Source organism: Orycteropus afer, unplaced genomic scaffold, assembly GCF_000298275.1.
Source record: "Orycteropus afer afer isolate SDZICR_OR568_19922 unplaced genomic scaffold, OryAfe1.0 scaffold00094, whole genome shotgun sequence".
In the NCBI taxonomy this organism is placed as follows: Eukaryota; Metazoa; Chordata; class Mammalia; order Tubulidentata; family Orycteropodidae; genus Orycteropus; species Orycteropus afer.
Window position 1 is genome coordinate 6100860 of NW_006921681.1, and position 25227 is coordinate 6126086.

Below are 25227 nucleotides of genomic sequence, written 5' to 3' on the forward strand. Positions count from 1 at the left end.
AACCTTCCTTCCGAGGAGTGGCTGGTGGGTTTGAACCGCCAGCCTTCTGGTGAGCAGGCAAGTGTCTTAGCCACTATGCTACCAGAGCTCCCCAGAAGAAGGTGGTCTTAGGGTAAAGAAAAAAGTAATAAAAGAGAAAGGAAAAGATTGATACATTTGACTACAGCGACACCAAGCACTTCTATTTATTAAAAGACATTATAAACAAAATGAGAAAATAACTCAGACTAGAAGCTATTTCCAACAAAATAATTAAATGTGGAATACAATAAGAAATCCTACATTCTAAGATGAAAAAGACCACCCATGGGAAAAATGGGCAAAGATTTATAGCAGGCAATTTGTAGTAGATAAATGCTTATGGATAATAAGGGAAATGCAAATGAAACAATAGGACACTGTTTATTTCATTCCCTTATATTAGCAAAAATTAGAATGTTTGATAATACTAAGTGCTGGGGAAATGTGGAGATTTAAACACTGTACAACAGTGGTGTGATTGCTAATTAGTGCTACTACTTTGGCAAAATTTAGTAAAGGTAATGATGTGTATAACCTATGATATGGGGATAGTGGTGGTTCACTGGTAGCATTCTCACCTTCCATGCGAGAGACCAGGGTTCAATTCCCGGCCAATGCACTTCATACATAGCTGCCACTGTGGAGTCTGGTGTGTTGCTATGGTGCTAAACAGGTTTCAGCAGAGCTTCCAGACTAAAACCAACCAGGAAGAAAGGTCTGGTGATGTGTTTCCAAAAATCAGCCAGTGAAAATGCTATGAGTCACAGCAGTCTGATCCACAGCTGGGGGCGGTTCAGGACTGGGCAGCATTTCATTCCACTGTGTGTGGTGTCACTGGCTAGTTGGGGCTGACTTGAGGGCAGTTAACAACAACAACATAACCTATGCTACAGTTCTACTTAGGGGTATATACCTTAGACCATTGCTGTCCAATGTGTTAGCCACCAGCCACATGTGCCTCTCGGGCACTTGAAATGTGGCTAGAGCCACTGAAGAACTGAATTTTTTTAAGTACTTCATTTAATTTTAATTAATTTTAGTTTAACAATTGATTATCGATACTTGATTTGATAATTAGGAAACTTTGAGTGTATTTGGCACAACAGCAGTTTGAACTCACCAGCCATTCCACAAGAGAAAGATGAGGCAGTCTGCTTCTGTGAATGTTCACCTCATACACCTGTCTATTGTGTCCTTTTGCGTTTTTCAGTGTTGTTGTTAGTTGCCATTAAGTTGCCTCCGACTCACGGTGACCTAATGTCTAAGAGAAAGAGGGTCCTTGCCTTCTTCATGATCATTGCAGTTTGAGGCCACTGTTGTGGGTATTGTGTCCATCCACGTCACTGAAGTCTCCCCTCATTTTTGCTTACCTTCTACTTTAACAATTATGACATTTTTCTCTAAAGATTGGTCTTCCCTGATGAGGTGTCCAAAATAAGGAAGCGTAAGTCTCTGTTACAATGAGTATATTTCTTCTAAGACTGATTTGTTCATTCTTCTGGTGGTCAATATTTTTTTTTGCCAACATCACAATTTGAATGCATCAATTCTTCTGTCTTCCTTTTTTCTTGTCTTGACATTGCATATGTGGTTCATATATCTCTGTTGGATAACACTGACCTTGACTCTGACATGAACACAAAGAATATAAGAATATACATTGTAGTATTGTTTGTAATAACAAAAAAAGTAAACTGCCTTGAGGTTCATTAACAAGAGAGGGAGTAAATAACTTGTGGTTTATTTGCACAGCGAAATAGCATACAGGAGTTAAAAGGAATGAACTAGAACTACAGGTATCAGCTTGGATAAGTCTAAAGAACATAATGTTGAGTGGCAAAGACAAGGGGTAGAAGACAACTCTTCATGCAGTTTCAAAACATGCAAATGTATTAGGGATTATGGATACATATTTGGATAATAAAAGTCTAAAATATGCATGGAAATGATATGCAACCAGATTGCCAGTAGTGATAACCTGCACTGTGGGGGGAACTTCTATTAGGGGCTCATTAGGGGCACATAAGGTCCTTTAATTGTGTCTGTAATATGTGGTTAGTTACTAGGGGATAATGCATCAGTTTGTTTATACTTTGGTATGACTGAGATATTGCAAAAAATTGCTGATCAAAGGCATTTTTTTTTTCCCTTTCTCTCTCTCTCTTTAACTGTGGTAAAACTATAGACAATAAAGCATACACCAGTTCAACAATTTTTACATATACAAATTCAATCACATTGATTACGTTCTTCCAGTTGAATGTAATATCTTTTACCAAATCATTCCACCACCATTGACATCAACTCAATCCTCCTGAGCAAAACCTTTCCCCTTCCTTCTCCTTTCCACTCCTGGTAACTACTAATAATCTTGGGTTTCTATCTATATATTTGCTTACTTCATAGCAGTGAGATCATACAGTATTTGTCCTTTTGCAACTGACTTATTTCTCTCAGCATGATGTTTTCAAGGTTCATCCATGTTGTAGCATGTATCAGGAATTCTTTTCTCTTTATGGCTAAGTAGTATTCCATTGTATGTATCTACTATTTTTTTAATCCATTCATCAGTTGATGGACATTTGGGTTATTTCCACCTTTTCTACCATGAAAAGTGCTGCAATGAACATTGGCATACATGTGTCTGTTCATGTCACTGCTGTCAAGTCTTGGATGTATTTACACCCAGAACCATTTTTTAAGCCATTTGGTTTCTGGCTGTAAAGTGTCAGAGAACTGGTGCCTTCTGGTCCTTCTAATGTCCTGGGTTATCTGACCGACTTTCCTGATGTCCCCTGGCTTTGCCAGCTGGTGGTCATGGCTGGGTCTCCCAGATATGGGTGTTCCTGGGAAGAAAGGGTTGTTGGTGTCTTGGTTTTGGTGCACTGCTGTGAAGGATGCAGGCAGAGTGTCCCATATCTGAGGAGAGGCACTTCAGCTGAGACCATGGCTTGGGGCAGTAGGAGCCACAAGCCACCCTGGGCAGGATGAGGCCAGAGGGAGGCCAGCTTTGTGTGTCTGTAGGCTGGGACCCAGCCCTGAGCCTCCAGCTGTCATGGTTTCCTGACTTGCCTGCAATACCTGGGGTCACTCATTCTGCCTTTGCTTCCTTTTCAGGGCAGCTGGCACCTGAGAGGTAGAGCAGCATGCCCCCCGGGGTTGACTGCCCTATGGAATTCTGGACCAAGGAGGAGAACCAGAGCGTGGCAGTGGACTTCTTGCTGCCCACGGGTGTCTATCTGAACTTCCCGGTGTCCCGCAATGCCAACCTCAGTTCCATTAAGCAGGTATGACCTTGACCTTAATCTGGGTCCTCAGAACTTAGAACTCAGAGAGAAAGACAAACACACAGACTCTTCTGCTCACATACATAGTTTCTCAGAGTTGAGACCTTCAGATATGAATTTTAAAAGATACAAATAATACCCAAGAATTGTTTAAGAACTTGCAGTTGTAGTCTACATCTCATTCTGAGTTCAGCCTTCCCTACTCTAACAGTGTGTGTTTATCCTAATAGATCACAGCGGACATTTCACGGTGTTGCTTTCAGTAACGGTCTTGCATCCCACTGTACCCTCATTGACAGGACCACACGCCATCCACGGCTGCTTGAGAGTTTTACTAGTCTTTGTCTTCAGCACTGGCCCCATAGTAAATATCTTTGGAAATAGTTTTTGTGGAATAATTTTCAGAGTGAATTCAGAGTAACAGATGAAACACTTGGGTGGTATTTGGTAGATATTAGCATGTTACCATTCAAAGGGCTTGTTCCATCTACAAAGTATGGGGTTTAGGGGGCCTTCCCTTGGCCTGCCAGAGGGTGAGACCTTATCTTAGAATTTTAAAAGTGATCATTGGAAGTAGAAAAGGAAAAAAGGAGAGACCATAGACAATCCTTGGGTTTTTATCTTCCCTTCCTGGAGAATTTCTTTAAAAATTATATCTACCTTTTTCTATCACAAAAGTAATAAGGACATGGTAAGGGACCAGTCCCTGAAGAAGGACGTCATGCTTGGTAAAGTAGAGGGTCAGTGAAAAAGGGGAGGACCCTCGGTGAGATGGATTGATCACAGTGGCTGCAACAATGGGCACAAGCATGAGATGGCTCAGGACCAGGCAACATTTTCATTCTGTTGTACATAGCGTCATTGTACACAGCATCACTATGAGTCAGAACCAACTCAACGACACCTAACAACAGTAACAATGGCTGAACAAAATGATAAACATAATTAATGTTACTGAATTGTACATGTGAAGAATGTTGAAATGGCAAATGTGTCATTACATATATATTTACCACACAGCAAAAAAATTAATACAGACACATTAAAATTTAGGAAAATAAGGAAAAGTAGGTGAAAAATATTATCTGCAATCCAGTCATATGAGACAACCACAGTTAACACTTTGGCTGTTTCCTGTTTTCTTTTCTCTGTGGAGTGTTGTTTTTCCCTCAATAGTTGTGATTATTCTGATTATTATGAACTCTTATTTCCTTTTTATTTTTTTCTGAGTTAATATCATAACAGCTTTCTTCATTGTAACTTTATATAAATATGATTTTAAAGTTAATCTTCTTTTTCTGCTGACAGAAGCTATGCATGCATGTCATTAAGAGTCAAACATTGGAGAAACGTAAAGCACAGACGTCAGCCCCTACAGCCTTACCCCACAGAAAATGGGAACCAGTTGGCTTCAATTTTTTTATATATTTCTCTATACCAGGGGTCAGCAATCTTTTCCACAAAAGGCCAGATAGTAAATATTTTACTTTGTTAGCCATCTAGTATCTGTTGAGACTACTCAGTTCTGTCATTGTAACACAAAGGCAGCCATAGACAATATGTAAACAAATAGGTGTGGTGGTATAGTGCCTAAGGTGTTTGACTGCTAACTAGAAGGCTGGCAGTTCAAACCCACCAGCCACTCATTGGAAGGAAGATTGGGCAATCTACTGAGTCAGATCCAACTCAATGGCAGTGTGTTTGGTTTTTTGGTTTGATGGGCCAATAAAACTTTATTTACAAAAAGAGGTGGGCCAGATTTGGTCTACAAACCTTAGTTTGCTGATCACCAGTCTATATTGATTAATATGTTCACTGTTCCTCTTTAAGTGGCTTTGAATTGCATCTGCTGTTCTACAACTTGGGATTTTTTTCAACTGAGTGAAGTATCTTGGACCCCTCCATGCCCATGTTGTTGTTGTTATTATGTGCCGTCAAGTCAGACCTGCTCATAGCGACCCCTCCTTGGGTTTCCGAGGCAGTATCGCTATGGAAGTAGATTGCCCCATCTTCCTTCTGAGGAGTGGCTGGTGGGTTTGAACTACCAGCCTTCTGGTTAGCAGTCAAGTGCCTTAGGCACTACGCTACCAGAGCTCCCCTCCATGCTCCATCCTGGGCTATCCATTGTTCTGATGGCCCATTATTAGCTGTTCTCCACAGTAGCAACAATGAGCTGTTTCTTCGTTTTCCTTCTTCTCTGTAACTCTCTGGTGACACCTTTGTACTAAAAGCTTGACTGTTGGATTGCTTTTTCTTGGAGAGTTCCTGGGGGCACCTCCTTTGGGGGGATACACTGGAGCTGAACACAGTCTATGTTGTTGTTGTTGTTGTTATTTGCCATCGAGTCGGCCCTGACTCATAGCGACCCCTCCTTGGGTTTCCGAGGCAGTATCACTACGTAGGAATGCCCAACCTTCCTTCCGAGGAGTGGCTGGTGGGTTTGAACCGCCAGCCTTCTGGTTAGACTCATGGAGAAAAACGGTTGTTGCCATCAAGTCAAATCCGACTCACAGCAACCCCCTGTGTGTCAGAGTAGAGCTGTGCTCCGTGGGGTTTTCTGTGGCTGATTTTCAGAAGGAGATCACCAGGCCTTTCTTCCATGCTCCTCTGGGTGGACTTGAACCACCAGCCTTTTGGTCAGCAGCCAAGTGCATTAACCCTTTGTACCACCCAGGCTCCCTTTCTGATTTAGTGGCCAATGTTTAGAACTCAGAGGAATTTGTCTAATTGCCAGGGGGATGAATCCCAGAACGATTAGCTGGGAGGGTGCCTAAAGGTAATGTCCCAGCTGCCGTGTCCCAGGGCATCCTCAAGGTCTGTCGCTGCACCCTACACGGGATACTGTGGGATGCACTGCCCAGCCCCAGACCCCAGCATGTACCCTGTACATTTCAAGAAGAGCAGGAACAGAGAATCCTGGCCACCACATGGTCAGCGCTCAAGGGCTCTGGAGAGGGGGCCAGTCTTGGAGTCTTGCTTTCATTTTCTTGTCAGGCCATGCAGAATAGGAACCCTAGACTGAAAGGCAGGCCTCCCTGACCCCCAGGCTCCCTCCTGCGAGCTCCTTGTGGCCCCTACACCTTGGCCAGAGAAGCTGATCGGTGCCTGTCCCTCCCAGGTGTTGTGGCACCATGCCCAGTATGAGCCCTTCTTCCACATGCTCAGCGACCCTGAGGCCTACGTGTTCACCTGTGTCAACCAGACAGCGGAGCAGCAGGAGCTGGAGGATGAGCAGCGACGGCTCTGTGACATCCAGCCCTTCCTGCCGGTCCTGCGCCTGGTGGCCCGTGAGGGCGACCGCGTGAAGAAGCTCATCAACTCACAGATCAGCCTCCTCATCGGCAAAGGTACCCCCGTGGACAGGTCCCATTGCTGCCCCAAGCCAGCCGGGTGCCCCGTGCTGATGATGGTCTCTTCTTGCCTCTCAGGCCTCCACGAGTTTGACTCATTGCGAGACCCGGAGGTGAACGACTTCCGCACCAAGATGCGCCAGTTCTGCGAAGAGGCCGCTGCGCACCGGCAGCAGCTGGGCTGGGAGGCCTGGCTGCAATACAGCTTCCCTCTGCAGCTGGAGCCTACGGCGCACGGCTGGGGCTCTGGCACCCTGCACATCCCCAACCGGGTACTCCTGGTCAACGTCAAGTTCGAGGGCAGTGAGGTGAACCCCGCCTCTCTCCCTGACCTGGATTGTGCTGTGCTTCCTGCTAGGGGTGCTTCCCTATGACCCCCTAAAACCACCTCCCTCCAGTAGCATCACTTGGTATTTGTGAGGTGTCCATGCATGGGAAGTCTCAGCCAGATGTTCCACCAGGCAGGTTGGACCAGGCCTCACTAGTGGTCTCACTATAACAGAATGACCAATGGTATTCATTAGCTTGTTGATCCATTCATTCATTCAACCAGTACTTCCTGAGTGTTGACTTAGGTGTCAACAGATACCTGAGACCCTCATGGAGCTCACCTCTGGGGGCGAGGGATGCCAACTACAGACAGCTGAGGTCCCCTGTACCCCAGAATGTCATGGGATCTCCACAGGGCAGAGGGTGACCCACCCTCCTCCTCCATAGGAGAGCTTCACCTTCCAGGTGTCCACCAAGGACATGCCCTTGGCATTGATGGCCTGTGCCCTCCGGAAGAAGGCCACGGTGTTCCGGCAGCCAATGGTTGAGCGGCCAGAGGACTACACGCTGCAGGTGAACGGGAGGCACGAGTACCTCTATGGCAGCTACCCTCTCTGCCAGTTCCAGGTGAGGCCTGGGGAACCCTGTGTCTGTGCTCTGTTCCACCCTGGGCTCAGTCTTGGGAGTGAGGGGAGCTGGTCCTTGGGCCCCTATTGAACCTGATGAGGCAGGCCTGTGGGAGTCATGGCCAAAGTGTCCCCTTGCTGAGTCTGACCTCTCTGTGAGCATGAGAGGCCATCTTGAGGAGGTGGGTGAGGTGGGGACAGTCAGCAGAAGTGGACCCTGGGAGGCCCTGGGGTCAGTGGTGGTTGGGCCAGGGGTGGTGGCATGGTGTTCCCAGGGAGCGGGTTGTCTGGTGAGTGGTTGGGGGCTACCCATCATCAGCCCATGCTGCCCCCTCTCAGTATATCTGTAGTTGCCTGCACAGCGGACTGACCCCCCACCTGACCATGGTGCACTCCTCCTCCATCCTGGCCATGCGGGATGAGCAGAGCAACCCCACACCCCAGGTCCAGAAGCCACGCACCAAGCCGCCCCCCATTCCTATGAAGAAGGTGAGCAGGTGCCCTCCCCACTGTCCCCTCTATCCCTCTTCCCACCTGTCGGCCAATCCTAAAGCCTATTGGGCAGTGTTCAGGGCCAGGGCCCCCAGCCTTCTGCTCCATGGCTGGTTGGTATGAGGAGTTAAGGCTTTGATCCTAGGAGGCTCATTGGATTGATGTGTTCAGAGGAGGGGGCTAACTGGCCTGCTGCCCTGCCCAAGGCCAGCTCCCCAAACTTGACAGCCTTCAGACCTTAGGCAAGGGGCCCCAGGGTGTCTGCACAGCAGGTTTTCTTGTAAAGGACAGTATTGTGGGCAGGTGTCTGAGCTTTGCCATAAGCCGGCAACACTCTCACCCCACCCCCAAGTGGTGGCCAAGAGAGTGAGCCCAGTGAGAGCATTCCAGATTCTACCACCGCCTAGACCATCACCAGCCCTGTTCTGCCCTCCCCAGCCCTCCTCTTCGTCCCTGTGGTTCCTGGAGCAGCCATTCTGCATTGAGTTGATCCAGGGCAGCAAAGTGAATGCCGATGAACGCATGAAGGTAGGAGCTCTGGGAGGCAGGTGGGGAGCCAGGGGCGTTTGCACAAACAAGCAGCTGTGGCTAGAGGGGCGGCAGAGGAAGAAGGGGGGTCACACGAAAGCCGCCTGACCACATTACCCAGCATCCCTGCCCAGGGTGGTTTGTGAGCTGCTTCAAAACAGGAAGCCGGCGGGGCGCAGGCCGGCCAGCCTGAGAGACCGATTCGCAGAAACTTGGGCTGAGCCAAGTTCTGGGTATTTGGCTTGTGGAGGTGGTGGAGACCAGGCCCAGACCCAGCCTCGAGATGCAGGAACCACAGAGTCTGCAGAGAGAGGGCGACAGGCACAGAAGAATGGCGGGCTCCAGGTGGGCGGGGCCTGGGTGTTCCCAGGGACCATGAAGGCGGGGCTTGTAGGCGAGTATCTTACCTAAGAGCCAGTGGTAGGGCCAGGACTGCAAGAACAATATGGGGACTGGAGCTGTGCTGTTTTCTCTTCCAAATACTCTGACACTCCTGAACCCTTCCATCCTTAGAACAGCCCTGTGAGATGCAGGACTTATTATCCCATCTGTGAGTTCAAGGAGGTTGAGTCTCCTGTCTGTGAGCACTTCTTAGTGATGTGCTTTTACAAGCAGGCAGCTCTGGGCTTCCCAGATAGAGTCATGGCAGATTGGATCAGACGGGCTGGCAGGTACCTCACTGGGCTCCAAAGGGCAGTTGGGTGGCCATTGGGTGGGGGGGCAGGGTAGGGACTTCTTAGCTCACAGAGCCTCATCAGACCCCAAGAAGTGAAAGGAGCCCCTAGGATGTAGGAGCTGGAAGGGCCTGTGAAGCTCCTGAGCCTACATGGGGAGACTGAGGCCCAGAGTGGAGATGGGACGTGTTCTGTGGTTTCACAGAGATAGTGGGGGAGATGAGATCACCCCACAGCCACTGGGCCATGCCCCACCCAGGCAGCCAGGCTCTCCCTCTGCCGTACCACCTTGTTCCCCATGGAAGTGGGACGCAGACCCACTTCAATGAGCACATTTAAGGAGAAGAAAAGGAGCCCTGGTGGTGCAGTAGTTTAAGAACTCAGCTGCTAACCTAAAGGTTGGCCATTTGAATCTGCTCAGTGGTGCCGTGGAAGATAGACCTGGTGATGTGCCTCTGAAAGGTCACAGCTGTTGAAAACTAGATGGAGCACCATTCTATTGTGCACATATGGGGTCACCATGAGTCAGAATTGACTCAACTGGCAACAAGGAGGAGGAGCAGGAGATTCAAGCGTTAGATGGTGGGGGAGGCCTGGGAGGGAGAAGGGAAGGGGATGGGCCTCTGCCCACCTGTTTGCATCCAGGCTGCTCCCTTAGCCCTGCTGCAGTCTCATCTCTGCTGCCCTCTGACCCCTGGATTCTTGACATCTCCTGCAGCTGGTGGTGCAGGCCGGGCTTTTCCATGGCAATGAGATGCTGTGCAAGACAGTATCCAGTTCAGAGGTGAGCGTGTGCTCAGGGCCTGTGTGGAACCAACGGCTAGAGTTCGACATCAGCATCTGTGACCTGCCCCGCATGGCCCGGCTCTGCCTCGCGCTTTACGCTGTGATCGAAAAAGCCAAGAAGGCCCGTTCCACCAAGAAGAAGTCCAAGAAGGCGGTGAGTCCAGGGCCCTGACAGCCAGTGCACCTCCTACTGGGCCCAGTCCTGCCCCTGTGGCTAGGCCTGTTCCCATACTGTTCCCAGCCTGGACTCCAGCCCTCCAAGCCCTGCCCCTTCCTGTCTGGACTCCGCCCTGACCTCATGAAGGCTATGGGTCACTGGGCTGTGAGCAGGCTGCTCAGAATATCTGGGCCTTTGGTCCTATGGGAGTCTGGAGGCAGCTCCTTGTGGTGGGACAAAGCTACTGTCCTCTTGGGGAGAAGAAGGCCTGAGTCATGCTACCCGGAAGGGGTGGTGATGGGGCTCTGAGTCACTAGGCCCAGGATGTAATTCCACTCAGCTCTGCTGACTCATGGAGAGCTGAGCATGGCCAGCTGGTGGAGGCTGATGTGGTTGGTTTGGGGGTCTCTCAAAAAGCTGGGGTTAGAGGTGCCACTGGGAACAGGTGGCTAGCCTGCCTCACTGGAACCCTGATAGGGAAAAGGAAACAGTGGGTCCCTCCTTTACAAGCAGGGTCTCCCCCAGGGTCTTGTTGGGGAAACTTAGACTGGGTTTGCATCTTCTTGCTCCCTTCCTTGGGGTGTCTGGGTGGAGACAGGGGACGTTTGGCCTGGAGGCTCATCCCATTCTGCAGATTGGTGATAGAGTCCCTTCAGGCCCTGACCCGCTTTGTCCTTCCTAGGACTGCCCCATTGCCTGGGCCAACCTCATGCTGTTTGACTATAAGGACCAGCTCAAGACCGGGGAGTGCTGCCTCTACATGTGGCCCTCTGTCCCAGGTTTGCCCAGGCTGGGGACAGAGGTTTCAGGGGTACAGGGGCCCCAGGGGTGGTGGAATTCCCCATGCCCCTGACTCTATCTGTCCCTGTGTTCAGACGAGAAAGGGGAGCTACTGAACCCCATGGGAACTGTGCGGAGTAACCCCAACACTGACAGTGCCGCTGCCCTGGTCATCTGCCTCCCTGAGGTGGCCCCCCACCCTGTGTACTACCCTGCCCTGGAGAAGGTCAGTTCGGGGCAGTCCCCTGGCTGGGCCGGGCCCCTTGTCTAGGACCTGCCCTGCCCTGCCCAGAGGCTGTGGGTCAAAGGGGAACTTTCTGGGCCCTGCCTCTGGTGCTCCCCAGAGCAAAGTACCAGCCACCCCATGAGTTGCCCAGAGCTGGGGGCTGCAGCACTGTGTACACTGGGGGTGTCCCTAACTCTCTGGAATTCTCATATGCAGTGGTTCTTGACCCAGGAGATATTGACTGCCAGCACCTGGTGGTACAATAGTTAAGCTCTTGGTTGCTAATGGAAGGGTTGGTGGTTAGAATACTCCTAGTGGCTCCTCAAGACCTGGTGTCTGCTCCCAGAAACATTACAGCCAAGAAAACCCAAAGGGCAGCTCTACTCTGTCACATGGGGTCTCTTTGAATCAAAATCGATTCAATGATACCTAACAACATGAGGGGACATTGGGCAATGTCTAGAGAACTTTTTTGTTGTCACAACTAGTGTGGGAGGTGGTGCTACTGGCATCTAGTGGGGGGAGGCGGGGATGGTGCTAAACGTCCTACAAGGCAGATGGCAGTCCCCCGACAGAATCATGTGGCCCCAAATGCCAGCAGTGCTGAACTTGGAAACCCTGCTGCAGAATTTGAAGGCCCTGCTCGGGGCCTGGCCTGGGGCTGGCCAGTGGGGGCGCTGCTGAGGGCAGGGTTGGTGGTCATGTTGCAGATCCTGGAGCTGGGGCGGCACGTGGCTCACGGGCGCTTCACAGAGGAGGAGGTGAGCTGGGAGCTGGGTGCAGGGCAGGGAGAGGAGCGCGTGTGGACAGCCCTCACCCCCCTGCGCCCCTCAGCAGCTGCAGCTGCGGGAAATCCTGGAGCGGCGTGGGTCGGGGGAGCTGTACGAACATGAGAAGGACCTGGTATGGAAAATGCGCCACGAGGTCCAGGAACACTTCCCTGAGGCGCTGGCCCGGCTGCTACTGGTCACCAAGTGGAACAAGCATGAGGATGTGGCCCAGGTGGGCAAGAGGTGGAGGCCGGCAGGGCCTGGGTCAGCCTGGTGGCCCTCTCCCCTAGCAGCCTCCTCCCTGGTGGCCCCCTTCCCTGGCAGCCCCTCTCCTGGTGGCCTTCTCCCTCTTAACCCCTGCCCTGGTAGCCCCTTTCCTTGATAGCCCCTTCCCACTCCACCCTAACCTCCCCCCAAGCAGATGCTCTACCTGCTGTGCTCATGGCCCGAACTGCCCATCCTGAGTGCCCTGGAGCTGCTGGACTTCAGCTTCCCAGACCGCTACGTGGGCTCCTTCGCCATCAAGTCTCTTCGAAAGCTGACGTGAGTCCCATAGGCTGCTTGGGGCCGCTGGATGGTGGGGCTAGAGGCTGCCTTTGCCCCAACTGCCCACAAGGGGGCGCGTCTAGGGGAGATGAGCCTCTTGGGATCTGGGAGGGGAGGCCACCTCTGGCTCTTGCCCTGCCCCTGCCTGCTGTGGACCATCTATCCAGAGCAGCCCCAGCAGCCTCCCTTCTTTGCAGGGACGATGAGCTTTTCCAGTACCTGCTGCAGCTGGTGCAGGTACTCAAGTACGAGTCCTACCTGGACTGCGAACTGACCAAGTTCCTGCTGGACCGGGCGCTGGCCAACCGCAAGATCGGTCACTTCCTCTTCTGGCACCTCCGGTAGCCAGACTCCTCCAGCCTCTTTGTCCCCAGGGTGGGAAGGCCAAGGAGGGAGAGGGGCCTCTGGTCCTCTGACCTCAAGTTTCCAACAGACTTGGGTATCCTCACTGCCTGGGTCGCAGGGGATGTCCCTGCCTGGACTGGGGCTGGACCATGTTTCTGGGGGCTGGGAGCTTAAAGCTCTCTTCTCCCTTCAGCTCGGAGATGCACGTTCCAGCAGTGGCTCTGCGCTTTGGCCTCATCATGGAGGCCTACTGCAGGGGCAGCACCCACCACATGAAGGTGCTGATGAAGCAGGTGAGGCTCCGACCTCCACGCCTCTCCCCAGTGCTGGGCCCCTTTGAATCACTGGCCACTGAAGCCCAGAGCTCAAACCCTCCCAAGCCTGCCCCTCCCATCCTCCCATTCTCTGGCCAGGGGGAAGCACTGAACAAGCTGAAGGCCCTGAATGACTTTGTCAAAGTGAGCTCCCAGAAGACCACCAAGCCCCAGACCAAGGAGCTGATGCATGTGTGCATGCGTCAGGAGACATACCTGGAGGCTCTCTCCCACCTGCAGTCCCCACTCGACCCCAGCACACTGCTGGCCGACGTCTGGTGAGCCCTGCCCACGCCCCGCCAGGGCCCCACCTGACCAGCCCTGGCCCCGCAGAGGCCCACTGACCACTCTCTGGCCCAGCAGTGTGGAGCAATGCACCTTCATGGACTCCAAGATGAAGCCCCTGTGGATCATGTACAGCAACGAGGAGGCAGGCAGCGAGGGCAGCGTGGGCATCATCTTCAAGAAGGGGGATGGTGAGCAGGCAAGGCCTGGGAGGGACCCCACTGAGGCCTTCCCCCCTTCATGCCTCTAACTGGCCTGGAGGATGCTGGGGCATAACTCCTGTGGGGAAAGCTGAAGAGAAGACAGTCCTGGGACTTTGGGGCCTGGGCTTGGCTCAGAGTGCAGAACCCACTAGAAATACATGTTTTTCATTTGGCCGGCTGGCTGGACAGACCTCCGCCAGGACATGCTGACTCTGCAGATGATCCAGCTCATGGACATTCTGTGGAAGCAGGAAGGGTTGGACCTGAGGTGAGGGCTCCTCATCACTCATTATATCTCCACAAGGCCTGGGGCTCTGCCGCTTTGTGGGGGGGTATCTTTCAAAGCAGCCTTACTCTCTCTGCTGAGACAAGGCTGTTATAAGGAGAGTGCAGCCATTTCCAAGTCGAGGTTAGGGAGGCGATGGTGGCCATAGCGTACATGTGGAGAAGGCTGTTCCAGGCTCAGCATCCCCTCACTCCCTGTTGTTGTCTTCATCCCAAGTGTCCCTTGCTTCCTGCCCCATTTTTGGAAGCAGTGATGTCCTCTTTCAACCACTGTGCCTTTTTCTTCTGAGCCAGTATGAGCTCAGCCAAGGTGCTAAGCTTTCCCTTGAGTTCTCAAGTACTGGGCCTGACTCTCCAAGGAGCCTCCCTGGAGTCATGGGCTTCTTCCCAGCTTCTTGAGCATCACCTCCTGTGGTATTTTTGGGTGCCTCAAGGTCCTCGAGGCCAGTCAGTCCCTTGACCATGGCCTTTGGCTCCCCTCTCTGCATTGGCACAGGATGACCCCATATGGCTGCCTCTCCACCGGGGACCACACAGGCCTCATCGAAGTGGTGCTCCACTCGGACACCATCGCTAACATCCAGCTGAACAAGAGCAACATGGCAGCCACAGCTGCCTTCAACAAGGATGCCTTGCTCAACTGGCTCAAGTCCAAGAACCCAGGGTAGGTTTCAGGGCCTGGGGACAGAAGTCCTCTCTTTCCCAAGAAAGGGGAGGAGCTGGCTTATTACCAACAAAGGTGACAAGAAGGGCCTGTGACATTCAGGCCAAGGACCAGCCCATGTCTGGGTTGGGTCAGGGGGTCTCAGTTATTTATTGCTATGTAGCTGCCCAAAACCTAGGCACTTAAATAACCATTGATTGCTTGTGAATCTGAAGATTTGGGATGGGCTCAGCTGTGTGATTCTTCTGCTGGTCTTGCCTGGGATCACTCATGCAACTACTGTCATTTGGTGGCTTCACGAGGTTTGGAAGGTCTACGATGCCCCCACTCACATATCTGGGGCCCTAGTGCTTGGTTGTCAGCCATGTCCCTCTCCATGTGGCCTCTCCTCATTTGGTAGACCAGCCTGGACTTCCTTCTGTGGGCAGGGGTGTCCGAGAACTGAGAGGTGTGTCTCAAGGCCTAGGCTCTGGGATACTCCCAACATCACTTCTTCCACATTTGTGGCCAAAGCAGGTCACAGGGCCAGCCAGGTTCAAGGGAAGGGGAATAGCCCACTTCACTTGGTAGAAGGATCTACAAAGCATTGTAGCCATTGTTTTAATCTTTTCCACCCAGGGAGGCCCTGGACCGGGCCATTGAGGAGTTCACCCTGTCCTGTGCTGGCTACTGTGTGGCCACTTATGTGCTGGGCATCGGCGATCGGCACAGTGACAACATCATGATCCGTGAAAGTGGGCAGGTAGGGTGGTGTGGTGACCAGCACAGGAGCAGCCCCTGGCCTTCCTGCCCTATACATAGTTCCTGGGCACAGTCCCCTGCAAAGCCAAGCCCATTGTGTCCCTTGGAGTCTCTGCACCTGGCAGCTCTTCTTCCTGACACCCCTTCAGCCTTTGCTCTTCCCTCCCCTTAGCTGTTCCACATTGATTTTGGCCACTTTCTGGGGAACTTCAAGACCAAGTTTGGAATCAACCGTGAGCGAGTCCCATTCATCCTCACCTATGACTTTGTCCATGTGATTCAGCAGGGGAAGACAAACAATAGTGAGAAGTTTGAAAGGTGAGGGTACCTTAGACCCACTAAACTCAAAAACCAAACTCACTGCTGTCAAGTCAGTACCAACTCATAGCGACCCCTCCTTGGGTTTCTGAGGTGGTATCTCTATGGAAGTAGATTGCCCAACCTTCCTTCCGAGTAGTGGCTGGTGGGTTTGAACCGCCAGTCTTCTGGTAAGCAGTCAAATGCCTTAAGGCACTATGCCATGTCCCAGTGAGGGAGCAGAGGTCCCCACAGGCTACAGGGATGGGGAATCAGACCTTAGTCCCACGCCAGCCACCAATCCAAGATCGAGGGATTTGGACCATGTCTCTGCCTTCTCAGTCCTGAGCACCCCCACTGCAATCCTGGAGTGCCCTGCGGGGGGGCTGTAGAGGGCCATTCATAGCCGTGTACCTGTAGTAGGAGCCAGGCAGTGGCATAGGAGTCAGTTAGAGGAATTGGGGTTTGTGTACATGGCCTGTCTTCATGGCAAGGGCAGGCACTCTGGGGAGGTTGCGGCATCTCTGCCTCTACCTGTGCAGGTTCCGGGACTACTGTGAGAAAGCCTACACCATCCTGCGGCGCCACGGGCTGCTCTTCCTCCACCTCTTCACGCTCATGAGGGCGGCAGGCCTGCCTGAACTCAGCTGCTCCAAAGACATCCAGTATCTCAAGGTGAATCAGGAGGACCTCTTCACGCGGGACACCAGGCGCAGCCAGACTTCCCAAGGCTTCCCTCCAGGGGCTGCGACCTAGGAGGGCCCCATGTGGTGGGCCCCACGGGCTGTTTCTAACTCGTGTGTCCCTCATGTCCTCCTGGTGATGCTGCTTGGCTTGTCTTCAGCCTGTTGTAGACATGCATGCTCTGTGGCCTTGGTCAACCCACTTACCCTTCTTGGGCCCAAAGCTTTTCGTTCATAGAATGAGGGACTGGGTTAGGTACAGTTTTCCTCTCCTGCAACTTTCCAGCTGGTGAGCCGCTGGGATGGGTAGTGAGGGTGGCCCAGCCAGGAACACTGGCTGGGGTGCCCTTTTGGTGCCAACTTGTGCGGAATGAAGCTGCCCCCCCCGCTTCCTCTTGGAGCTCCTATCTCCACTGGAGAAGGCAAAGCTGTCACCTGTGGGCTTGGGGCCAAGGGACTTTGGCGAGTTTGCACCCTTATTTTGTATTTTGACTTGTCTTGCTTTGGGAGTAGCTGTAGCCTGATTATTCCAGCACTTCTTTAGGCGGGATCTTATAATACCCAGAGGGGCGGGGAGGGCTGCATTCCTGAGCCAGGTCTGGGCCCCTTTGTGTTAACACTGCTTTGATGCTCCGGTCTCAGGACTCCCTGGCGTTGGGAAAAACAGAGGAGGAGGCACTTAAGCACTTCCGGGTCAAGTTTAATGAAGCCCTGCGGGAGAGCTGGAAAACCAAAGTGAACTGGCTGGCCCACAACGTATCCAAAGATAATAGGCAGTAGCCACATTCTGGCCCGCCCTTGTGCTGGAGCAGAGGCGACCTTTACCCTAAAGGCCTGAACTGCACCTCATGGGAAAGAACCTACACAACTGCCTTTTGTTTACACTGAAATACTTTGGGTTATTTATTTATGACTTGAAATGCGGAAGGGACTAAACAGCCATAAAAGGAAGTGCAGCCTTTGAGCCTGGTGGGGAGGGACGTGGGGCGTCCTCCAGGCTGCCCCTCAGTGCAGGGTGGCAGCCTCAAGTCTTCCAATTGGTGATCGGGGTCCAGCCAGACTCCTCCCCTCCTGGGAGCTGCTGGCTGTGGGGGTGTCAGCTCCACCGGTCACCTGGTGCCTACTGTCCAGAGAGGTGCCCCGGTTCTCAGCCCTCCTCCTGCTACCACCTCTGTGCTGCCCAGCCCTGCGGGTCCCCCACCGACTGTGATTTGGGGTGCCCCCCCGCCTGAGGACACCCGGCGCCCTCGAGATTCAGGGATGCCGCACTTCACTTTTAAAGTAACTCTTGGGCCTGGGGATCCTCCCATCTCTGCTGTAAAGCCATTTTGTGTGCGGGTTAAGAAATGCAGCCAAATTCCTTACTGAACCTCCATGGCTCGGGAGAGCGGACCCACCTCCCTCAAAGTATAATTATGCGGGTCCTCAAGATGTGTTAAAAAAATGTCCAAAAAAGAGCTTGTTGTAGCTCATTCTGGCTCCAAATTGAAGGAAAAGCAGGTTCCAGAGTATTCCATGCGATACTTGGGATCTGCCCCAGACAGCAGATGCTCCTTAAGGTGTGGGGCCTGAGCTCTAGTCTGAAAACCTGCTGAGGGTCATTGGTATCAGAAGCGTGAGGAATCTGGGGCATGGTGAGTCTTTTTCTCTGAAGGTACTTAATGGCAAGAGCCAAGTTCCCAACCGCCTGGATTGCAGAGCTTTAAACTCCCAGGCCACACCTCCTGACCAGGAGTCGGGGTTTTCAGAAGCCGCAAGTGGTCCTAACAGGGACTGGCCACGCTCCACTGCTGACCTCTCAAAGGCCTTCTGAGGCTCGGCAGAGCCAAGGCCGCTGCCCTCCCAATAGCCCAGTGCCTGGTGAAAAAAAGGCAGATGCTGACTGTGGGTCTGGTGAGAGGCGGGCAGATGGTCCCTGCTCCACGAGGTGGCTGGTCCCAGCGGGCTCTGCCCCCAGTCTTTCAGCGTCACTCAGAACACCTGGTTCATCTGAAGTCGCCAAATGACTCCACTCTTCTCCAAAGCACGTGCTGAAATTAATTAGCGCCACATCACCTGTATGGAAATGAAAAGGCCGAGTGTGTGTGTGTATATATATATATATATATGTATATATATGTATATATATGTATGTTGTTATTTATTGAAGCGTGTCTGCGTGGGCAGCATTCCTTTGCACATACACAGCAATTCTGGGATTGGGTGTGTAGTCTGTGTGCCTGGTGAGAAGATTACCTATTTTTTTAAATCATTTACTATTTCTGTATGGGGAAGGCAAGTTCATTGGAACTGATAAAGGCCATGACCAGCACTCTGTAAAACTTTGGAATGAGAGGTAAAAGCAGATTTAAAAAGAAATGAAAAGCCTTGTTATGTTTTTGTCTGTGCTCAAAAGCAGTGAGGGGAATGGAGGATTCAAAAATTAACAAGATAAAAACAAAACGCCACTCTGAGTGGAGTTAGAACCAGAACTTTATTATAGCAGATACACTTTCTGACCTAGCATCAGTACACACATCTCAGGAGTGATGCCTGTGGCGGCTGCAGACATGAGTGTGGCCCCTCTCTGTGTTGGGTTATCAGTGGTCTAAACAGAGCAGCTACAGTGGTGGGTATGGAGGATGGCTACACAGGAACAGAAGGTGACTGTCCGTTTTCCTGGAACTAGCAGTGATGACCACAGGACAATATTCAAAGTTACCCTCCCCCAGCCCCATTTTAGAAATCTAAAATTTTACATTTAAATTAAAAAAAAAAAAGAAGAAAAAGTGGCTGTGTGGGTTTTTAGTCCTGAATGTTCTCTCGTTTCCCTCCTTGCCACTGGGTGTGGCTGCAACACCCCAGGGCAGGGTCACCCTGGGGAGGTGGAGGGGACAACAGCTGTTGGGGGAAAATCTAGCACGGGGGCTTTGGCTAGTGGGGGAGGCTCTGTGCAGCCCATCTGCTCCTCGGCCGTCCTGAGTCCGGCTCGCTCAGGCCTGCTGCTGTCCCTAGACCGAGTACCCACGTGGTTTGCGCAACGGTTGTCCGTTTGTATCATCTATACAGCATTTCGCCAGCAGGGAAAAATACATTTATTAAGTATAAACAACAAGGCTGCACAGGAAGAGTCCAGGTGACTGTACAAGGAGTGTCTAACAGGTCAATGATCCCAGCAAGCCCCTCCCACCCACACCCACCGAATTAGAAACAATTCCAAAGAAGGTGTGGCTATGTCCAGCCTCCGCGGAGAGGGGCCCCCCATCCAGTCTCACTGGCCGAGCAGGACCAAGAGCCTGTGCTTCCGACTGGCTGCCCCACCCTCGTGCAGAGACCTGAGGTTGGACTGTACCGAGCAGGACCTGGGGAGCCTCTGGGGGTGGGGTGGAACCGGCTTCTTGTTCTCGGTGGGGTGGGTAGGCCGGTGTCAGCAGCGAGCCCATGAGGGTCTCCACTGCACTCAGTTATCTGAATTTCATTTTAAATTCCAGTCCTTGATTACACTAGCACAAGGGACACAACAGAATTCAATTTATTTACAAAATATTAAAAAGTCAGTTAATCATCTACATATTAGCCCCCATTCTGCCATTTTATACATGCACTAGTTTGGAAAAAATAAAGACTTTCTTTAAAAAAAAAGAAGGAAAAAAAAAAAAAAAAAAAAAACCAGTTACCAGGCAGGCGTGAACAGTGTTACCCTTGGTCAGCAAGTCCGTCAGTGGGGCTCCTGGAGGTACAAGCAGCTGGGTCCTTGCTAGCCAAGAGTGGCCTGCGGACACCGTGTGTGCGTGTCCGGGTGCTTTGGGTCACTGCACAGAGCGAGATGACGGCGGAGGGCATGGGGGACCCTCCTCACATAACTTAGACAAGGTCCAGGCAGAGGGAGGGGAGCCTAAGTCCTACACACCAAGCAGGGGTGGACAACCGGCACCAGGGAGGGTCTGCAGACCTACTGGCCGAATGACTTTGTACATCGTGGATCCTTGGGACGAGTAGGGTCAGGGGCGGCAGTCTTCGGAAGCAGAAAAGAGGATGGCCAAGGAGCTGCTGCCGCCACAGCCGCACGGTCAGTAGCTGAGGGTGGAGTCGTCCCATTCCAGTTGCTGCTGCTGCCTGCTGGCGCCCGGCTGGTCTCCGTGCCCCCCTTCCTCTTCCTCGCTGCTCTCCGACTCGGCGCTAGTGATGTCATCATCCTCCTCACCCTCCTCACTTTCCTCCTCCTCCTCTTCCTCCTCCTCCTCTTCGCTGCTGTGCTGGTCCTCGTAAGTCTAACAAAGAGATGGTGGGGTAAGTCCAACCCCGACCCCCCACCTGTGCCCAATCACCCAACCTTTAGAAGGAGCCCAAGTGGCACCAGAATCTGGGTCAACGCCAGAAGAACTGTGCCAGGGTGCCTCGGTTTTCCCACCCAAGAAACTTGTATGGGTGGAGACCAGCAGAGCAAACAAGGAGAGAAAGAGCACTGTGTGGGTGAGAATGGACCTGGTGTGGGCACAGGCTGCCATATGTACCACTTAGCACCACCTCAGATAAGCATCTCTCAGCCTGAGCTAAGGGGCCCTGGTGGCACAGTGGTTACGGACTGGCTGCTAACTGAAAGGTCAGTGGTTTGAACTTATCAGCTGCTCCATACAGAAAAAGACCTGGTGATCTGCTCCCGTGAAGATTACAGCCTTGGAAACTCTGTAAGGCAGTTCCACTCTGTCCTACAGAGTCACTGTGAGTCAGAGTCGACTCCACAGCAAACAACAACAACAAGAAGCCTGAGTTTACCCGTCAGAAAGATGAGGGTGGCTACCTCACAGAGCTGCTGCCAGGGTTACCTGAGCTAAGGACGTAAACACAGTGGAGGGCGGAAGGGCTGATACTGTGTGTCTGTCTGCAGTCAGCCTGACTCTGGGCTGGCCTGAAGCTGTTGCCCATCACCATGCCACCTGTCCGTGCCTACCTCCATGGGGTTTACGGTGATGGTCAAGGCAGAGTCATCCCAGTCCATCTCGTTCTCCTTCCCCGCATCCTGGTCCCGCATGGTGCGCTGGTGAGCGGCCCGGATCCGAAACACTCCCAGGATGATCATGAACACCAAGAAGCTGACGCACACGACAATCACCACGGTCGCAGTGCTGGGCACGACTGCAGCAGGGTGGGGGTAGGGGGGATGAAGTCAGAGCCCATCCTGCCATCTAACCCGGAGGCTCACTGTGCCTGACGCCTCCTGGGCTACACAAGGTCAAAATGGGCTGTCAGAATGTTCAGGGTGATCCCTAAGGGATGGGAAAAAAACCTTAGGAAAAGCTTGGCCCGGGTTTCAAACCTGGGTCTGTCAATCTGCTCTGTGACCTCAGATATCTCAATGTGCCTTCTGCAAGGGCTTTGTTTTCTTACATGTGACATGCACTGTTGACAGCAGACTCACCACCAGGGGGTGGCTTTGGGGACAGTGGTATGCTTCCGTCAGAGGCCTTCCTGCCCTCCCCCGCTGTGGAGCAGGGGAAGGGGAAGGCAGAGGGAGGAAGGCATGTACTCTGAGGAGACTCGGGCTTCACAGGGCACGAGCATGTCCGTGGAGCTGCCCTTCCCACACCCTACCTGCAAAAGGATGGGGACTGGCCAGGTTGTGTCCCGACAGGTCGACAAAGGAGTGGTGCTCGGGATGCACAAACTGTGGCTGTGCGGCCATGTGGTTGGCATGCTCCACGGGGTTGGCCGTGTGGATTACATTCACCTGCAGCAGAAAGAGACAGAGGATTACTGGCCAAGGGATAAAAAGGGAATCAGAAGTTGACGCAGACCAGTGCCGCTCCAAGTGTGGCCCTTGGACCAGGGCTGATCTGCAAACTGTGGCACTGTCTGTGAGGAGAGAAGGACAGGGATCGAGAGAAAGCATCTGGAAACTTCTGTGATGAGTTGATGCTGCCACCGCATCCCAGACACACACTGCTTTTCTACTAACTCATTCTTATTGTACAAAAGGATCCGTCCACAACAGGTCGGGGGAAAGAGCAAGCCCTGGACCTTTGCCACAGGGAGTTCAAGAAGCCCTGACACAGATCACCACCTCCTTGTCCCAAAACCTACAGCTGGGAGGCAGAAAGCACAAAACATAACCACTTATTTCCTTTCAAATCAGGTATCCTTTGGTCAAACAAAAGCTCGTTGATTCCTCAGCACTGTGGGGTTAGCGTCTGTGGCCTTTCAGGCCCCTGTGGGGATGAGCCGCTGCTCAGGTCCCTCTGGGTCCACTTCTCCAGGCTGGGATGTTCTGTTCCTGGGGTCACTCTGGATAGCTCCTCCTAATCACAGGGCCCTGAATGACTTAAGTAGTCACTTGTTTCAGAACAACATGAGTGGTCCTGTGGCCACTGAGGCCTGAGTCACCACTATCCTCATCAAATATATGGCTACTGTTGCTGGTCCCCATGCCAGCACCCTGGAAACGACCTTTCACCAAGGACCAACTTTACTCAGAACAAGGCCAGTGATCTGATAGATCCCCAAAGAGCCTGGCTCCCTGGGCATTCTAACACAGCTTCACCGTGTCTCCCTCATGTGAACACTCCATAGCCCTATCTCTACTCCCTAGGCACTAATCCGCCACCTGCCCTTCCCCACCTCCCGCCAAAGGCCCCCTGAGGCAGCTGAGAGCATGCACTGTAATGAACCCCAGTCTGCCCTGTATAACCTGTCACCTAAACTGCAGCACCCCAAGGCTGGAAGAGGACACCCACCCCTGCGACAAGTTTAAATATCTGATACCACAAAGGCTCTAAGAAGTAGCATCTGCTAGCATTAAGGCCTAGAGCCAGGCGCTCTGTCTGCCCTGAGCTCACCTCCACTTTGAATTCGTTGCTGACATAGCGGCCATTCAGCTCCGAGCAGACGAGCTTGAACTTACGGTCGAGCAAGGACCTGGTGTGCCAGTTGCGGTAGCGCAGCAGACGCAGTGCCTCCTCGTAGCTGGCCATGGTGTCCACACCTGCAGGGGGAAGACAGAGGCTGCCTGTGGGTTCTCAGGCAGGAACACAGGTGTGGACAAAGGGACTCTACAGTCAGGCACTTGGACTGCTAAGGCGAGGGTCATACATTTCAACCTGATTGCAGGCAAGAGTGCAAGCTGTCCTGGGCATTTTTCCCTCCAGAAGGGGGCGAGCCGTCATGTGCCTGAAGCGTACCCTTCTGTACGGTCACATCCCCACTGCCCACTACAGGAGGATGGGTGCTGGTGCACAGCCAATGTTCACCCCATCTCCTCCAGAACACACCTGGGAGCAGCACCCTCCTCACCTGTGAAAACCACGCCCAGGTCAGAGCTGCTCATCTCAATGCCCTTCTGCTGCAGGCGCGTCATGTCCACTTCCAGGCTTTCCTGCTCTTGGTTCAGCTCATCTCCCTCTACGGTGACCTCACAGGTGTCCAGGTCATGCACAATTTCTTCAGATACCAGGGACTCTTGAACTGCAAAAATGGCCAGAGAGAGCAGACTGCAGTCCAGCATGGCTAGTCACACCTGTCAGACTGTCACACAACCTTGCATGGCTGGTCACACCTGTCAGACTGTCACACAACCTTGCATGGCTAGTCACACTGGCTTGTCCTCAGATTCACAAAACTCTGAGAAAAACTAGTGAGGGAGGTAGGGTAGAGCCACTTTGGAGAACCAGTAGTAGTGGGGGACACTTTATGCATCTAGGAGGATGGGCCACCAGCATGGAAGGCACCTGTGCCTGCTGGGGCTGGCTGAGCTGAGCACGTACACCACCAGGGGGCAGGAGGGATGAGCAACTCCACAGCCCCCTGAAACCATCTCGCTTCTCCAACCTCCTCAAGCTAAATCTCAAACCCTGACATGCAGCCAGGAAATGAGGAAGGATCCACACTGAGCTCCAGCCCATGGGTCAGAAACAGGCCCAAGAATAGCAAGGTAAACGTTAAAATCCCCTCAAATCCCACTGAGAAGAGGAACCCAGGAAGTACGTGGCACCAATGGGGTTTCCACTGTGCAGTCTCCAGTCAAGGGGAGGAAGAGGGAGCCAGTCTCATGCAGAGGGCTGTTACCTGTAGGGTCCTCATCACCGTCCCGTTCGGGCTCCACTTCTCTTGTGATGGTGCTGATGATTCGAAGCTCAGGGAAGAGAAATACCCCCTCTGAGCTTTCAAATTCGGAAGCTGCCCGAGCAAAATGGTGGACACCACTCAGGCTGATCTTGGGCTCCTCCGGCTGCAAAACCATCACATAGCCATCCACTGGGGGGATAGTGATACAGGGGGCCTCATTGAAACACCTGCCAGAAACAAACAGAGAGAAAGGAGATGGTCAGGGCTCTGAGAGCCAGTTTCAGGAGACAAAAAAGAGTGGGAACCTTAGGCCATCCACCCACTTACACAGTATTCAACTCTCTCGCTCAGATTCTGTGGTAATAAGGGACAGTCTACCTTCTTATAGAAAGTAGGTTAGGTTGTCTTGAAAATGTAAATTATACATGTTTTCTTCTCAGGTGTCACTGCACTATGACAAGTTTACTGTTAGAAATTTGAACATACTTGACAGTGCTGGTGATTTTGAGTCTCCGGATTCCAGGAGTGGGGAACTGGCGCAAGTTCAGGTAGGAAATATGCTGCATAGCCTTATCCAACTCCCCAAGATCCTCTCCCTCCAAGGTCAATACAGACTGGTTGGGGTTGGCTTGGACCTGAAATCACACCAAGTGGAGAGAGGAGAGGAGTGAGGTTCCATTTGCAGGAAGCTGACAGCCATGAATACTCTGGCAAAGAGGATTAGCTTGGGGTCAGTTTGACTTAGTAACTTGAAAAAGAAAAGCTTATCGAATTCCAGTGAATGAAATGGAATCTTTTATATGATGGTCATATCTAATGTTTGGAAGAAAAGATATATAACCAGAATGCTCCTTTGAAGT

At 52.2% G+C, this 25227-nt stretch overlaps 2 protein-coding genes across 2 annotated transcripts in view; one reads left to right on the top strand and one right to left on the bottom strand.

Annotated features, from left to right (window-relative positions):
* Positions 1-3167: 3167 nt before the first annotated feature.
* PIK3CD (phosphatidylinositol-4,5-bisphosphate 3-kinase catalytic subunit delta) lies at positions 3168-17110 on the top strand. Its single transcript, XM_042781196.1, has 22 exons — positions 3168-3308; positions 6427-6655; positions 6737-6966; positions 7376-7555; positions 7894-8043; positions 8485-8574; positions 9967-10188; positions 10874-10970; positions 11067-11197; positions 11908-11958; positions 12032-12199; positions 12389-12510; positions 12711-12854; positions 13052-13151; positions 13272-13450; positions 13533-13648; positions 13850-13928; positions 14442-14609; positions 15228-15351; positions 15523-15668; positions 16190-16322; positions 16973-17110. Exons 1-22 carry the CDS (start codon positions 3168-3170, stop codon positions 17108-17110), a joined length of 3138 nt encoding a protein of 1045 aa, XP_042637130.1.
* A 3269-nt stretch (positions 17111-20379) lies between these two features.
* CLSTN1 (calsyntenin 1) overlaps positions 20380-25227 on the bottom strand; it is a 35116-nt gene continuing 30268 nt past the window's right edge. Inside the window, 7 exon segments of the mRNA XM_042781182.1 lie at positions 20380-20580; positions 21261-21445; positions 21902-22037; positions 23143-23288; positions 23597-23767; positions 24368-24594; positions 24854-25002. Coding sequence (XP_042637116.1) covers positions 20380-20580; positions 21261-21445; positions 21902-22037; positions 23143-23288; positions 23597-23767; positions 24368-24594; positions 24854-25002 — 1215 coding nt within the window.